At 38.5% G+C, this 17443-nt stretch overlaps 1 protein-coding gene across 1 annotated transcript; it reads left to right on the top strand.

Moving 5' to 3' along the window:
- Positions 1-159: 159 nt before the first annotated feature.
- Positions 160-9710, top strand: LOC132116484 (m7GpppN-mRNA hydrolase-like). The gene is made up of 11 exons (XM_059525351.1): positions 160-452; positions 1939-2090; positions 5932-6059; positions 6166-6264; positions 6361-6513; positions 6605-6717; positions 6806-6901; positions 7946-8069; positions 8272-8352; positions 8429-8480; positions 8906-9710. Exons 1-11 carry the CDS (start codon positions 400-402, stop codon positions 9037-9039), a joined length of 1185 nt encoding a protein of 394 aa, XP_059381334.1. The 5' UTR covers positions 160-399; the 3' UTR covers positions 9040-9710.
- Positions 9711-17443: the final 7733 nt, after the last annotated feature.

The following is a 17443-nucleotide window of genomic DNA, read 5'->3' as shown; positions in this document are numbered from 1 at the left end:
CCTAAATCCCTCTGTGAACTTCACTGATTGGCCTCTTGGTGATGTCCGTTATGTGCAGAGCGATGTGATTGGCCTCTTGGTGATGTCCGTTATGTGCAGAGCGATGTGATTGGTCAAGAGCTCTTAGAGCGCTCTGTCATTGGCTAACGCTTCTGGTCCCGCCTACTCACAATCGCTTCACGAATTTGCGGCGCTATATTTTTAGCTTGTTAGCATGCTAGCATCAGCATCGTCGATATAAATTCACAGCACTGCTTGCTCTTTTATTGTTGAGCATTTGAATAATACCGAACCATGTACTTTAGCCACATATTATAAATGCGAAGCACGCGAGTGTAGTAGCTTTGCGCCATTTTTAACGCACAAGTCTAGCTTATTCGGGATGTTTTTACCCTTAACATGGAGACAAAACGAGGGGAGATTCCTAACGGGGTGCTGGATGACCTTTGCAGGTAAACCGAGAGTACACGTTCACACCTGACCGTGTATTTAAACGTATCTGTTCGTGTGATGCGCGTTTAATCACTTTGAGTGGTCGAATAACTCGTTACGTTAGCGGTCTTTGTTATACGACAGTTTAATAACGCACTCAGCGAGGCTGTGTTGTAAAACATACTAAACTGCTATCAGGCCGCCTGTGCGTTATCGTAGACACCTTCCGAGTCTGCTGCGGGTTTGTACAGTTTTGGCGGGTTCTGAGAATGTTTGTGCGTCACGTGCGCGTGTCGAGTCAGCGGCGGGTTCGTACGCCTGCAAGGTAGGCTATTTGGACTCCAAAAGTGAGTAATAACAATTTCTAAAGTTATTCGTCTGATGGAGATAATGACAGTTGGTATTGTTGTTCATATGTTCTAAAATTTTGACCTAAATTGTCAATTGACTAGGCTACAAGAAGAACTACTTCCGTGCTTTATTTGGAACGCCTCACGCATTTCCGGTAAAAACAAACAACAACAACAAAAAATTCACGCAGCTACAAATCCGAATGCGATTTACTGTTTTTTTTTTTTTTAAATCTAATTTACGTTATAATAATAATAATAATTCGGTGTCTTCTTGATCTATAAAGGTAGATCATTATCCAGGCATTAGATTAACTTGAAAAGGGCTGATAACAATTATCATCGGAGCTGATTCATTATTTAATCACCTGTGGTACCACTGAAAAATGTTCCTTGTACCAAACGACTGAACACAGAACTGTATTACGCTTTTCTTTTCTTTGAGCAGAATATTGTGGGGTGGGTAGCCAGAAACCCTAACACACATGTTTAGCTCATTCAAAAGCAATTATTATTATTATTGTGGTATAATCAGGCTTTCTTTTTTTGTCCTTAGCTGATAATGAAGTTGCAGATTATTATTACTATTTAAGGTTATATAATTCTTAGATCTGTTAGATCCAGCTAATCAAGTCCTTCAGGTTTATTTGAAAATTACATGGTTTGTATGTTGGAGCCATAGACTGTATAAAAACATGGACGTAGTGTCCGTGACGTCACCCGTAAGCCAAAAGTGGGCGGAGCCGGCCGTCGCCATCTTGGCAGCTTGTCACCGCATGTCACTCCAGGATAATCGAACATGGGCAAAAAGGCGGGAGCTGGATGCCAAAACCACGCCCACCTAGCTCGACTGTGGTGACAGCAGCGGCAATCCACCTGTCACTCAAGTGGCCAAGCCCTTAATAATGCAGAACTTTAAAGTTTAATATAATTTAAATGGATGAGTTATAAAAACATTCACCCCCCTCACAGTTGTAATGAAAGGCAAAATTTGCTATATAGACCAAAACCACTTTTTGAACCAGGCTGTAAACATGTTTTTTTCTGCTGTAAAGTATTCACTCCCATTGGGTTGAACATAAATAATTTTTAAATATGCTTTTGCCTTGTGATGCCGGCTTCGTGTTTTCAGTGTTTTCTGTGCTGTGTCTTGTAGTCGCTTCATTCTTCACATCCCCAGCGAGGAGCGGGACAATGCCATCAGAGTGTGCTTCCAGATCGAGCTTGCCCATTGGTTTTACCTGGACTTCTGCCTGCAGAATTCACCAGGACTACCTCAGTGTGGGATAAGAGACTTTGCCAAGGCTGATATCCTAAAGAGATGTTTTTATAATATTCTTATATGAAATCATAGTTTCGGCCAAAGAGAGTACGGAGTCTAACACACAGACTAAATGCACAGTCTGAAGTGTCTTTAAACTGATTCAGTGCCTTCTTGATCTATAAAGGTAGATCATTATCTATCAGGCATTAGAATACATTGAAAAGGGCTGATAACATTATCATTGGAGCTGATTCATTATTTAATCACCTGTGCTACCACTGAAAAATGTTCCTTGTACCAAATGACTGAACACAGAGCTGTATTACGCTTTTCTTTTCTTTGAGCAGAATATTGTGTTGGAGAGCCACAAACCCCAACACACATGTTTAGCTCATTCAAAAGCAACAATTTTACCCAAAGTGCTGCCCAATTCAGAAAACAAATAACAAAAACAATAGAGGAAACAGTTGTATTGGCATGTATAGCAAATATAGAGAAAATCAAACAAGAAGGAGCCTCTTGAATAAACATTCCATAGAACTTTACCCTTTCCTCTTTATGAATCAGAAACATCCAGCTAACGGTTCACAGACATCAGACACTGTCTTCAAGGAGATAAGCAAATATATACAGTGGTTTTAGCACTACTGTGTCAGACGGGGAATTAGGACATTAGGACCTGCAGTTGACACAGTGGACCAAAGTGCCTTTTAAATTGCCGTCAAATTATGTGCGTCACACCGTTATCGTTTGTGATGTCATCGAAAGCAGTTCACAAACTAAAGATTTAAAGGTACAATTTGTAAGATATTTGCAGTAAAATATCCAAAAACCACTAGGCTAGTGTAAGTGTTGGGGGTAACGTGTTACAAAGTAATGGATTACAGTAACTATATTACTTTTTTGGGTAACAAAGTAAAGTAACGCATTACACTACTTTACACTACTACACTACTTTACTAGACTATGGGAACGCGCTTTCCTGTGTTACACATGCCGTGTTTGCCTGTGTGTTAAGTTCTGGCCCAGGTTTCCCGATAACGATTGATCTTAGCGCTTAAGAGTGTTTTCTACAAATAATTTTACGATCGTTCGTTATTGTTTGACGCGCGTTTCCCAACATTGCATGTAAAGCAATCTTATAGCTGTGCTACATAGGAGTCGCTCTCCGTTTGTCAAGTTCTGAAATGTCATCTTACAGACGGTTTTATCGGGCGCACGCGCCTGTCCCTAAGTTAACTTCAGCTCTGTGTTGTCTATATTGGTATAGCGGTGCCGTCTACAAACGCAGTTAAAGTCAAGGTGATGAGTAGACTGAAGTTGGGCTCAGGTGGTTGTGCTGTGGGATGTGTTTCCCATACATTTATTTATTTTTGGAGACTCTCCACGATTTTAAAACTAAAAGATTTTCCAAAAGGCTTTGTTGAATAAACATGAGCACGTACTGCACATTTAATAATAATAATAATTCCTTACATTTATATGTTTAAATATCAAAATGAGACACAGGTGTTTTTATATCACTGTATTTCTGAAGGAAGACTTGCATGTTATATGCCTGATAAAGCAGCGTTTGTGAGCTCAGCACTGCTTTGTTTCCAGCTGATATTGGGGAAACCTCTATTTCTCGCGCTTTAAAGCATCTCTTGCTTAACATTTCTTCCATGTTTTATTTTTAATAGTAAATCCCATTTGTTTACCAAAAAATAAAGTTTGCTTAATTTTCAATATTTAAAAGAAATCTAAATGAATGTTTTATGCCTTCATTTGATAACCAGAAAAATTTAAATACACAACATAATTTCTGAAAAAAAACATTTCATAAGGCTATTTTAAGAAAAATTGAATAAATGAAGTTGTTTTTATACATTTAAATAATTACACATGCTAAAAAAATAAAGCATGTTGAAGAAAAACATAATTTTTTAAAAAACTTTGAATAAATTGCTGTGAAAATGTATATGTGTTATGATTTAAATTAATTAGACATGCTTTTTGATTAATACAATTAAATTTAACCATTAAAAAGGAGTTGAGAAAAAAATGGAATCCAGAAAAATTAAAACGGAATTTGGAAAATATTCCCAATTAAAAAAAAAAAATAAAGTAAAGTAATAAGTAGTGAAGTTACTTTTCAAATGCAGTAACTAGTAAAGTAATCTCATTACAATTTACAGAAGTAACTAGTAACTAATTATATTTTTTGAGTAACTACCCCAACACTGGCTAGTGTAATTTATTTTGACCAGCTGATTACTAACAATATCTCTAATGTTTTCAACTACTTGTAAATCATGAGAAAATCCCCGTTCTAAACAGTGACAGATAACCGAAACCACATGACATCAATGTCGTGGACAAATGCGGAAGTAGCTTTGCGTCAAACAGGGGGGCAGGGTTTCATTTTTTATTGAAGCAGCCCTGGGCGCCGCCATTGGCTAGCGGACCCCCACCTGCTGTTAGCATTCCATTGACTCCCATTCATTTTGGCATCACTTTGACAGCGAATAACTTTACATCTGAGGCGTTTAAAGACTCCTATTTGTCCATTCATTATTCCTAAAGAAATACGAAAATGTATAACAGGCCCCATTACCTTGTATCTTAAGTTGTGGCCCCGTAGAAGCAGTTTTTGTAAAAAAATAGGCTAAAGATTGCGTCATAACTTGCGACTCTCTGTCGCACAGTAGAGAAATTACCGTATGGACAGGAAGAGAAGCTCTTAGGCAATCTTTTACTGGGGACGTGGAGGCATAAAGTCAAGGAAGAAGCCCATAGAGAGTCCATAAAAGCAACAGGACAAAATTGTTCAACAAAGTCTGCAAGATTCGGTGGGTGATTAATATTTCTCTTGGCACTGCTATTAGGAGACTTACAATTGTCAGACAGGTTGCCTACGTGACATCTACGTCATCAAGCTCAGTTTGAGTCTGCACAGTTCGCTCGACCCCCCAGGAAGTGCGTGCTTCTAATTGACTTCACTTGTCTCCGTTGAATCCAATGGGGTCGCTGTGTCCATTTCTTTTACTGTCTATGGCGTCAAACTTCAACTAGAAAGAGATGCCGATCTCGCTTGTGTTTTACTTGACAGGAGAGTTGTTTTGATTCGTATCTTTACAGAAAATGTATGTTATTATAACGATCAACAAGATTAGTATTATGGGGCATTCATGCCAAACGCAGGGCATCGCGTCTCTAGACCCGCGTGAGGACGCGTCTGATCCATAGTCTGATCGCGTCTTTGCATTGACTTTGTATGTAATCTACTCGCGCAAATCGTTGAACTCGTGTTAAATCCATGATTTATCTTTCCGTCTGATTGATGGCCGTCAGCGGTTGGGCAGAAGACAACAAATCCCATCATTCCACGCTCCTTCTTAGCGTCATCAAACCACGCGATTGTTATTGTTTTGATAGTGCGCCCTCTAGTGGCAGGTCCTACAACCTGTACCTTTAAGGGAGAACTTTGCTGCATGAGTGCATGATCTTTATTGTCAGATTGTGCAAAGTATAATGTTTCCGAAATGTGCAGGATTGAACCTGAGATTAATTTGGATTTTTAGATACCTGGAAACTCTGAGTTTCTTAATCTCATAAATACTGCAGTAACATAGCTATCAGTTGAAATGAATCTGGATGACTGGTCACAGGCAGAGTCAGGGACATGCATTTTTATTCCATGTAAACATAAAACTTTGGTTTTCTGACATTCGGCTTTACTTTCAGAAGTGTTAATTTCATGAGGGTTCTGGTTTTCATCAACAACATTTTTTCACAGACAAAAAAATGAAACTTTAACTAAATAAAAAACAGTTTTGAATGACAAAAACTATGATCTGTTGACCTTTTTTTCTTCTCTGTGTATCTCCTTAACATTATGATCACTTTTTAATCATTGTCCATTCCTGTTGCCCCATGGAGAAGATGTTCAGAAGGTTTTAGAGCAGTGGAAAGAGTATAAGATGGGTGTACCTACGTTTGGTGCCATTATTCTTGATGAAACACTTGACAATGTATGTATACAGCTGCTAGAAGCTTCATATACTGATTAAGAAGAGGGTTGCAGAAACCTTCATATATGTCTAGAAGTTCTCATTCATGATTTGTTTTGGCCTGAAGGTGTTGATGGTCCAGGGTTATCTGGCCAAGTCTGGCTGGGGGTTTCCTAAAGGGAAAGTCAATGAGGATGAGGCTTTCCATGACTGCGCTGTGAGAGAAGTATGCCATATTCTCAGCTTTCAGAATATAGATGTTGGTCTGATCTATATATATATATATAGGTAAGTATAATGAAAACCCATTGTTAATGTGCAGGTTTTGGAGGAGACAGGCTTTGACATCCGAGATCGTATCTGCCAAAAATCATATATTGAGCAGAGAATTTCAGATCAGTTGGTTCGATTGTACATTATTCCAGGAGTACCTAAAGACACCAAATTCAACCCCAAGACCAGAAAAGAGATAAGGGTATATATAGATTTCAATGCTCTGTAGAAGCACATGTATTTGATTGTATAAAGCTCTAATTGTTTTTCTCTACTCTTTTAATTCCTGATAGAACATTGAATGGTTCCCAATGGATAAACTGCCTTGCCACAGGAACGATATGACCCCCAAATCCAAGCTTGGACTGGCTCCTAACAAGTTTTTTATGGCTATTCCATTTATGAGGTAGATCTCTTTCATGATGTTCTTGAGTGATTCATGTTCATGTTTTTGTTTATTGTTTGGAGTGTGACTGTAAGGTGCTCATCTGCAGGCAGCTCAGAGAGTGGATAGCCAAACACAAAGGAGAGTCAACGAGCAGCGATGAGGATTTTGCGTCCAATGGCAGCACACCATGCAAACCATTCCGGTGCGGTCATTCTTGCTATACAAGGCATTCACCATTTCATGTTCACATGTGCAAAGATGTTATGTTTTGCATAAAAAGCCAATCGTGCAGTTGGATTATAGTGCTTCAGCTCTATAGTACAGATAGACCTGGATGGTGGACTGATTGACTAATCCTCCAATAACTGAGTATCTTAGTGGTTGTGCATTTAAAGAGAGACACAATTGTCAAATAAGAGCTTGCAGACTAATTATAATTAATTCACATATTTATTTTGATGATTATCTATAGATATTAAAGTTTCTTTATGTCCATCCTTTATATTTTTTATATTTAATGTTTTTAATACAAGTAGCAGTAATACTTTCTAAAAGTAAAAAAAGACCAAACAGACATCAAAGATGAGGATATTGAACCAAAGCAGTGGTACAAAAAAAATGTATATATTTTTTTTCTTCATCAGTTGAGCCCAGTTGGATAGGAGTATTAAAAGGTAAGATTAGATGTTTTATCAAGCTATTATTCTTTTTACAGTTCAATACCTGTGTGTTGCAGAAGGCCGTGTGACTGAGAAAAGAAGGGGTTTGGGGTTCAGGGTTTTCGTCTTGAAGTCTAGACCAATATTATATCTGCCATCTGCAAACAATATTCAGTCATACCATTTTTTTTTTTAATAAATGCTCTTAACATACTGATTATTAATGCTAAATGTAGATCAAAAAATGTATTGTCACAAATCTGGTTTATTGGAACGGTCGTCATAATTGTAAGACAGATAAAATTAGCTGCTTTACATATTTACCGAGGGAGAGAAGCAACGTTTGACTCTAGATAAAATCATTAGAGTTCATATTGCCCAAAGATCATTAGCATAAACAGTAGTGCTACTGTTGGTTTTAAAATGTAGTCTGGAGGACCCCGGCATAGTGTTAATGTTTCTAGAACATTTCAAGTATATCATCTTCTGGACAGTTATGTGTGTATTTTACTGCATCCCGTAGAATGAGCAAACAGGTGACTGTTGAAATGATGACGTGCACCATTTTTTGTTTTTCCTCTTCTCAGCTCTAAGCCCAGAAGGTCTCAGATGTTGGTGGAAGCGTCTCCTGAAAGCTGGTCCAAGCAAAAACAACAGAAACCCTTCGGACAAAACTCCCAGAGCGAGTTTGTAGATGTGCTTAAACCCAAGGTAGGGGTTGACGTCACAAAATATTGTGTGTGCATATAACTGCTATATCGATTAGGTGTAAGTAGTAAGACCAAAAATCGACAATGTTAGTATGCGAGATCTTATTCATAGTTTTTTTTTCACTTTCAGTAACTCTGACATGCTGCCAGCAGCACAGACAGTGAGCATTCTGTTTAGTGCTGTTTGGTTTATTTTCCTGCAGAATCATGTGAAAAGCAACAGCAAGAAACACCAGGAGTCTCCAAACCTGAAAAAAAAAGCTAATGGTGTGAGTCAGCAGCAGGTAAGTAGCTCCACACACGATTTACTGTACATTACATTAGATGTTATAGTTATGTAACACTATATTTACTTTGTAGAAAGATGACAAGAAACTTCAGCCCAGAAGACTGCAGGATCATTTTGACACGGGTAAATAAGCTGTTTAAGAAATGATACATCTGGGATTAGAAATGGGGCTTTGTGATTTAAAGCTAAATCAAATGTATTTTATCACAAGCAAAATCCTCACAAATATCCATTATGTAACTAGAATTTTGTGACTAGAGTGTTTGAATGTTTTGTGATGCATGAAAGTAAGGATGTGCTCACATTTGTGGTTTCTTCATGCTGATTTCACAACAGGTTCAAGTTGGTCATGTGGATTTGCTGTGTTGACCAATAGAAAGCTGCTTGATAGTGTGAGCTGTGCGTCATGCATTGCTACACTATTGACAGTGGACCTTTTTTTCTTTGGTCACACCTTATGTTTATTCATCAAATAATTTAATGCACAAATTTATAATGCTGTCCACAACTGTTGTCACTTTTCAGTCGTTCTACAATTGTTTTTGCAGATGCGTCTGGTGACTTCTACGGTTGTAACGGACAGGCAGACTCGTGTTATGAGGAATACATCCACTCCTCACGGTCTTTTCTCAGCTTCAGATTTGACAGAGAGGCCATCATGAAATCCTGCTTTGAGTCCTGAAGATCTGCTGTACTGCCTCTGGTTTTTAAAAGATCTGATGCAGTAAATTTCCTGAATATCTACAAGTGGATCTTCTGCGCTGTAAACCTGTTTGTCGAGATGCATTGTGTGTTGGACCAAGAATCAAAGACAATGTCAGTTCCTATACATCTGGAGTACTGTTAGCTTGAGTTCTTTTTAGACTTAATATTTATTCTAAAAACTTGAATAATGAATGCATTGTTTTGTCACTAAAGAGAAGTTTTTCTTTGTAAACCTGCTCTTAGTAATCTGTTAAGGAACTAATTGGTTTGTCTAAAACACATAAGTGTTGTTTGGTTCAGAGCCCCTGAAGTGTGTATTCTGCTCTTGTTTCATTGTGAATTCAGATGTTACAATAATAATCGGTCCAGCTGTATGTTGAATTTCTATGGCTGAAGTCATCCTGGTGTTCATTGTGTGCTGTGTTGTTGCTGTTAAACATAAATCCTTGCAAATATAAGAAGCTGCTCAAAAGCATGCTTTCAGAACATCACTTGACTGGTACTGTACAGATAGGCTTGACAATACTCGTCCAACAGCAGTAAAACTGCTATATACTTTAAGTTCTCAGTCACCAAATGTCTTCTCAGTTTGATGCATATTGGATTATGCTGTTTGATAAATGACATTTCATCCATGTTTCCCTGAAATCATTTTCTGGTGTTTTGTCGAGCAGTTTGTTTTCCTTTTATATTTTTTCATCATGCTTCAACTGCTTCCCAGGTTTCTTCATCCTCCACAAGGTTACAAAACTTAATATTTTCTCTGTGAAACGGCACTTAAATCTGTGGTAAGTTGATTTACAATAATGCAACAATTATATATTATTTGCTTAACCACATTAATAGGGTTTGTATTGTCATTTATTTTCTCCATCATTTTTTGGTTAATAAAAGACACTTTCTTAAAGAGTGGTGGTCTATTTTGCCTTTCCACATTAAATAAATACATCCTCTTTCACCAAGAAGTGAAGCAAGGATTACTTTGGCAATAGAACTTGTGCCATCTTTCCTAATATAGCCAAAAACTGACAAAACATTAAATCCCTTAATAAAGAGGTCAAGTAAACAAGGAAATACCAAATAATTGGATTGAGATCTGGGGATTTAAGAGGCCAAGTCAACACCTTGCCTACCATCTCATAGTACGTGGGTGTCCAAACCTATTCCTGGAGGGCCAATGTCTTTCAGATTTTAGTTCCAAACAGCTCCAACACATACATAACGGGATTTATCATTAACATTTGTTTCTCTGGATAATGTTATATGAAGCACCATTACTTCAAACGAGTTATACTTGTAGCCTGCCCTCTGAGAAATCCTGAAAACGTTGTTATAAATTGAAGCAACACCTCTACCTTTGCCTTTTGGACGCGGCTCATGTTTATAACAGTAATCTTGGGGGGTGGACTCATTTAAAATAATGTAATCATCAGGTTTTAGCCAGGTTTCTGTCAAACAGAGTACATCTATATTATGATCAGTGATCATATTATTTACAAAAAGTGTTTTCGTAGAAAGGGATCTGATATTCATTAAGCCAAGCTTTATCATTTGTTTATCCATATTGCTTCTGTTTTTTATTTGTTGAACCTCAATTAAATTGTTAATCTTAACTTGGTTTGGACGTTTTTTGTATTTTCTAGTTCGGGAAACAGACACAGTCTCTATAGTGTGATATCTAGGTGAAAGAGTCTCTATGTGCTGAGAATTAACTGACCTCTGTGACGGGAGGCAGCTAGCAGACGGTCGGTTTAGCCAGTCTGTCTGCTTCCTGACCTGGGCCCCAGTTAGTCAAGTATAAACACTAAGACTATTTGCCATATTTCTAGAGAGAAGAGTGGCGCCACCCCAGGAGGGATGAAGACCATCTCTTTTAAACAGGTCAGGTCTGCCCCAAAAGCTCGTCCAATTGTCTATGAAACCTATGTTATTCTGTGGGCACCACTTAGACATCCAGCCATTGAGTGATGACAATCTGCTATGCATCTCATCACCACGGTAAGCAGGGAGGGGACCAGAGCATATTACAGTGTCTGACATCGTGCTTGCAAGTTCACACACCTCTTTAATGTTATTTTATGATGTTGAATGCTACTGGAGAACTGCAGCTGCAGATAATAAATATTAAGAAATATGGGTATTTCCTGGGATTGTGGAATAATCCTCCAGTCAGTTCCTGTTTCGTTTATGGCTGAACATGATCCCAGAATGTTGACACAGTGCTGTGATGCTTAAACATCTTAAAGAAAATTAAACGATAGTTTCAAATCTTTTGGGTTAATGCTTGTGTGAATTATAACACCACATTCCAGCTCATTGGAGATAATTTTGTCAGCTGGTATCCTTGCACAACCCATTTGTAATTTAAATTTTAATTGAAATTCATTAAAATTTCTCTCAGAAGAGATTTTATATAATCAGGATTACAAGACAGTGCGTTGCAATAGTTTCTTATCCACTTATCCACAATATTATTTTGCTTAATATATTGCACCTACTGGCAAATGACAAGCAAATGACAATGGGCCATCCTGTAAAGACATTGAATGATTTTCTGTACACCAAAGACTTAAAGTCAGTTTTTTTTCTGTACTTATATCACCTATTACTGATGATGAACATAGGTATTTTGATAATCTGTTGATAATACTGCAGTAACTGAGCATCTACCAGTTATTGAGTTCTCAGAAATGTCCATCCAATAAATAATGATTAATCCATTTTCCAAACCATTGCAGGGATAGTACATAGAGCCGATCCGAGTATCTCGGGCCGACGGCAAGGAAACACCCTGGTTGGATGGACTCTCATACAGACATACTCACTGTCTGAGTCAAGTAAGTCTCTCCAATTCACCTATCCTTCATATCAGTTATGTCTGATTATGGGGAACTGGAGCACTGCAACGTAGAACATGCAAACTCCACACAGAAAGGCCTTCTGGATGTTTATTATCAAGTTGCATTGACAGTAGTGCAGGGGTGTCTACAGTTCTCCTTCTTCTGGAGGGTCAATGTACTGGAGAGTTTAGCTCTGCCTGTCCCAAACATATTGGAAGTGATCTTAAAGGCTCCAGCTGGTTAGCTGGTTCAGGTGTGTTTAATTGGGTTTGGAGCTAAACTCAGCAGAACAGTGGATCTCCAGGAGAAGGAGTAGACACCCCTGCAATAATGTAATTTTGGATCAGGGCTATTCAGCTTGGGTCCTGCAGAGTTTAGTGCCACCCCTATTCGAACACAGCTGTAATTTTCAATTTGGCCTCACAGGACCGGAGTTACCCATCCCTGATCTGGATCAACCTCAATTTTCTAGTGCATAATTTCTCAATATGTGCTGGGGAATCCCAACCACTGCATATTTTGTATTCATATTGAGTTTCTTTTGAAACTTTTGTACTTTGTTCACAATTTAGCTAGATCAGGGGTGTCCAAACATTTAAGGAAGTTTTTACCCTTAGTTCATTTTAGAACAAGCATTCTCTGGCTTAATGTGTATGTGGAATACCTCTAATGATCTCAGATCCCCCTTAAAGGACCAAAACATTAACTGTACTCAGACCACCTGAGAACATTGTCTGTATAAAGTTTATTTATTTTATCAGAGTCCTTTACTGGTTTAATTAAAATGTTCAGGTGAAAAAATAGCGTTTCATATGGCAGAAGTACATTGAGGCTTGCCATTAATAGAATGCAGCTTTTTCACTGGTAAAAACCTTTTCACATGACTGGTTGTGGCACTCTGTATCTGCACCTATTGATATTTGGAGAGAGATTTGCATTAAATATCCTGAACATCTAATAATATTAAAGATTTTCAAAAATGAAAAGTAGTGGAGAATTGATGTCACATCAATGCTAAGGGTGTATTAACACCAGGTAAGTACACTAGTTCAATTGCTTTGGTCTGGACCAAATAAAGTGTTGATTTCTTTCTTTCTTTTTTTTTCTTTTTTTGATGTGGTTCGCTTTCACACTGCCCTTTTTGAAAGTGAACCAAAAATTGAAAAACAAAACCACATTTGTGCTAAGGTCATGCATTCATTGGACAGAAATTCTCAAGCATACCAGAGTTCGTTTGAAAGCGGACCAAGACCACCTCTTCAGCTGGGTCTCGGTGCAGTTGTTTGATGCATGATGCATTTCGCAGTTGTTTGTTCAACACCCGAGTGTGAATGCTGTATTCACACCTGCCCAAAAGATCTTGGGTTACAGTTTATTTCGATAGTGCTCTTTAGACATTCCACTAACTATAAGTAACTACATGGCAACTACATGTCAACTAATTCTCATTAATTTGCAACTACGTGTCTACAAACTCTCGGAGTAGACTGTTAGGGTAGGTTTAGGGTTAGTGTTAGGGGTACATTTAGGGTTAGTATAAGTTGACAATAAGTTAACAAAGAAAGTTTAATTCAATTTAAGTTTATTTGTATAGCACTTTTTATGATACAAATTATTGCAAAGCAACTTTACAGAAAATCAAGTTTCTACAATATTTAGTAGTAGCTTATCAGTGGTGACTGTCAGTTTATATTCATTCAAATTTTCAGAAAAATTAATACAGGACGTAGTCAACCAAACGATGAACACTATTAACAACAATTATTATATGATGCAGTCACACTTGTAGCAATATTTGTTAGTTCTGTTTGTTGATTCAGTGTTAGCATCATCTGGAGTCCTTTGAGGGGGTCAGCATCAACTCTTCTCTGGTGTTCTGGATCCAGACTGGAGCCACTATAAATCCTGTGGCAAAACAGAGAAACAAATAGAGACATCATTAGCATAGCTGCTGTTACAACCAAGTAAAATGAATTAGTTTAACCCAATAATGCGCATTTGATCAGATACAACTGCAGTCACAATTTAAGAGATGTATTATTCAAATGCTTGGCAAAGAGATTTGTTTTAATCTAGATTTAAACAGAGAGAGTGTGTCTGAACCACGAACATTATCAGGAAGACTATTCCAGAGTTTGGGAGCCAAATGTGAAAAAGCTCTACCTCCTTTAGTGAACTTTGCTATCCTAGGAACTACCAAAAGTCCAGCGTTTTGTGACCTTAGGGTGCGTGATGGGTTGTAGCGTGGTAGAAGGCTAGTTAGGTACGCAGGAGCTAGACCATTTAGATCCTTATAGGTAAGTAAAAATAATTTGTAACTGATACGTAACTTAATAGGTAGCCAGTGCAGAGACTGTAGAATTGGGGTAATATGATCATATTTTCTTGACCTGGTAAGGGCTCTAGCTGCTGCATTTTGGACTACCTGTAGCTTGTTTATTGAAGATGCAGGACAACCACCTAGAAGTTCATTACAATAGTACATTCTAGAGGTCATGAATACATGAACTAGCTTTTCTGCATCAGAAACAGGTAACATGTTTCATAGCTTGGCGTTTTTGTAACATGGGAAATATGGTTTTCAAAAGAGAAGTTGCTGTCTAATATAAACCCACATTTTTGACTGTAGAGGAAGTAACAGTACATCCGTCTAGTTGCAAACTGTAGTCTACGAGATTCTGTGTACTGTTTTTTGGTCCAATAAGTAATATCTCTGTCTTATTAGGGGCGGCAGTGGCTCAGTGGTTCATGTAGGTTGTCTACAAACTGGAAGGTTGGTGGTTCAATCCCCAGCTCCACCTGACCAAGTGTCGAGGTGTCCTTGAGCAAGACACCTAACCCCAGCTGCTCCCGACGAGCTGGATGGCGCCTTGAACGGCAGACACCGCAGTCGGTGTGTGAATGTGTGTGTGAATGGGTGAATGTGAGGCAAAATTGTAAAGCGCTTTGGATGGCCATGTGGTCTGTTGAAAGCGCTATATAAATGCAGTCCATTTACCATTTTTATCCGAATTTAATAGGAGAAAATTATTGGTCATCCAATCTTTTCATTTTTAACACACTCTGTTAGCTTAGATAATTCAGAAGATCATTTGGGGAAGTCGTTACCTAGTGGTTAGAGTTTGACTCCTAACCCTAGGGTTGTGGGTTTGAGTCTCGGGCCAGCAATGCCACGACTGAGGTGCCCTTGAGCAAGGCACCGAACCCCCAACTGCTCCCCGGGCGCCGCAGCATAAATGGCTGCTCACTGTTCCAGGTGTGTGTTCACGGTTTGTGTGTGTTCACTGCTGTGTGTGTGCACTTTGGATGGGTTAAATGTTGAGATATATAGTTGAGTATCATCAACATAACAGTGGAAACTAATCCCGTATTTTCTAATAATATTACCAAGGGGCATCATGTATATTGAAAATAGCAGAGGACCTAGGACAGGTCCTATCAATAGAAAGTGTTAGAAGGTATTAAGCAGACAGTCTACTAATACTCTGCTAGTAAAGTGCTAGTTGACATGTAGTTGCAAAGTTACTTACTGTTAGTAGAAGGTCTAAAGTGGACTATCGAAATAAAGTGTTACCCGAACTTGGATTCGATTTAGTCGAACCAACCAAGACGGGTGTGAATACACCCTAAGAGTACTGAGATGCCTTGTCAAAATACCCACACTTGTGGTCTTGGCCACTTAACAGCATGTGTGCAAGACAGGAAGTAAGTGTGCAAGCCTGTCCAGATCTTAAAAACGACAAAGCACAGTGCCATTAACGCACACTAAATGCATGGAAATGTTGTGGAAATAAATCTTTTTGACAAGATCGCGAGAGGTCACGGAAACCTTTCCAATGTAAGTTAAATATTAATAACGATTAGATATTACATATAATTTGGTAGTAAAACAAAGTACTACAAGTTTTATTGGTGCAAAGGTAAGTAGCCTATATTTATTTTGTAAATATCATTTGCAGTTGGTTTTTATCATTTAATTAGAAGTACCAGAAAGAAAAGTGTGTCCCATCAGGTAATGAAAAGTCATACACAGACTTGTGGTCTTCATCCTCACTTGAACACTTGGGCCAAATAAAGGAAATACGTCATATAAGTAGTCAAGTGATCAAGTGCATAGACCGCAAGTGTGGGTATTTGGACAAAGGGAAAAAGTTTAAATCCACTTAACATTGTGAACTCCAAAGTCCCTGAAATCACTTTCGTATCTGTTTCCCTTTCAAGTTCACGTCACCAAACTGGGCTGGTTTCTGAAAGTCTATGTGGCACCACCATTAGAGCTGAAAAAAAGGAGTCCCGAGTAAGGGATGTTGATCCATTACAATTGTGTAGTCATGTCAAGTCAAGTGGAGTCACCTTTATTTATATAGCGCTTTAACCAAAATACATTGCGTCAAAGCAACTGAACAACATTCATTAGGAAAACAGTGTGTCAATAATGCAAAATTATAGTTAAAGGCAGTTCATCACTGAATTCAGTGATGTCATCTCTGTTCAGTTAATAGTGTCTGTGCATTTATTTGCAATCAAGTAAACGATATCGCTGTAGATGAAGTGTCCCCAACTAAGCAAGCCAGAGGCGACAGCGGCAAGGAACCGAAACTCCATCGGTGACAGAATGGAGAAAAAAACCTTGGGAGAAACCAGGCTCAGTTGGGGGGCCAGTTCTCCTCTGACCAGACGAAACCAGTAGTTCAATACCAGGATGCAGCAAAGTCAGATTGTGCAGAAGAATCATCTGTTTCCTGTGGTCTTGTCCTGGTGGTCGTCTGAGACAAGGTCTTTACAGGGGATCTGTATCTGGGGCTCTAGTTGTCCTGGTCGCCGCTGTCTTTCAGGGCAGTAGAGGTCCTTTCTAGGTGCTGATCCACCATCTGGTCTGGATACGTACTGGATCCGGGTGACTGCAGTGACCCTCTGATCTGGACACAGACTGGATCTGGTGGCTACGGTGACCTCGGAATAAGAGAGAAACAGACAAATATTAGCGTAGATGCCATTCTTCTAATGATGTAGCAAGTACATAGGGTGTTATGGGAGAGAGTTTAGGCGCCAAATAGGAAAAGGATCTGCCGCCCGCAGTTGATTTTGATATTCTAGGTATTATCAAATTGCCTGAGTTTTGAGAACGTAGCGGACGTAGAGGATTATAATGTAAAAGGAGCTTATTCAAATACTGAGGTGCAAAATCATTCAGGGCTTTATAAGTAATAAGCAATATTTTCAAATCTATACGATGTCATGACACAACATGACACATGACTGTTTGTAGTCATGACAACTTTGTACTCCTTTATTTGCCTAAGGATTTAAGTGTTTTCCAATCTTAGTCCTGATCAAACAAACCTGATTCAACTCATCAGACTCCAAGACCTGAACTGGGTGTGTCTGATGATAGGACACTTTAAAGTCACTTCTCTCTGTTTACCAAGTAGTTGAACGTGGCATTACTTGGCACATGAAACAGCATTCTTTATTTTTATGTTTATTGTAGACTATTGTAGCTAAACCCACTTCAGTTCTTAAAATTGCCACAACAAACTT

Source organism: Carassius carassius, chromosome 35, assembly GCF_963082965.1.
Source record: "Carassius carassius chromosome 35, fCarCar2.1, whole genome shotgun sequence".
In the NCBI taxonomy this organism is placed as follows: Eukaryota; Metazoa; Chordata; class Actinopteri; order Cypriniformes; family Cyprinidae; genus Carassius; species Carassius carassius.
This window is presented reverse-complemented; position numbering and strand designations above follow the sequence as displayed.

Excerpts from the sequence above, each read along its gene's own strand:
- LOC132116484 (XM_059525351.1), top strand. The coding sequence starts at position 400 with ATGGAGACAAAACGAGGGGAGATTCCTAACGGGGTGCTGGATGACCTT. Across the intron at positions 6,902-7,945 it reads ACACCATGCAAACCATTCCG|CTCTAAGCCCAGAAGGTCTC; the intron begins GTGCGGTCATTC and ends TCCTCTTCTCAG. Across the intron at positions 8,481-8,905 it reads GCAGGATCATTTTGACACGG|ATGCGTCTGGTGACTTCTAC; the intron begins GTAAATAAGCTG and ends TTGTTTTTGCAG.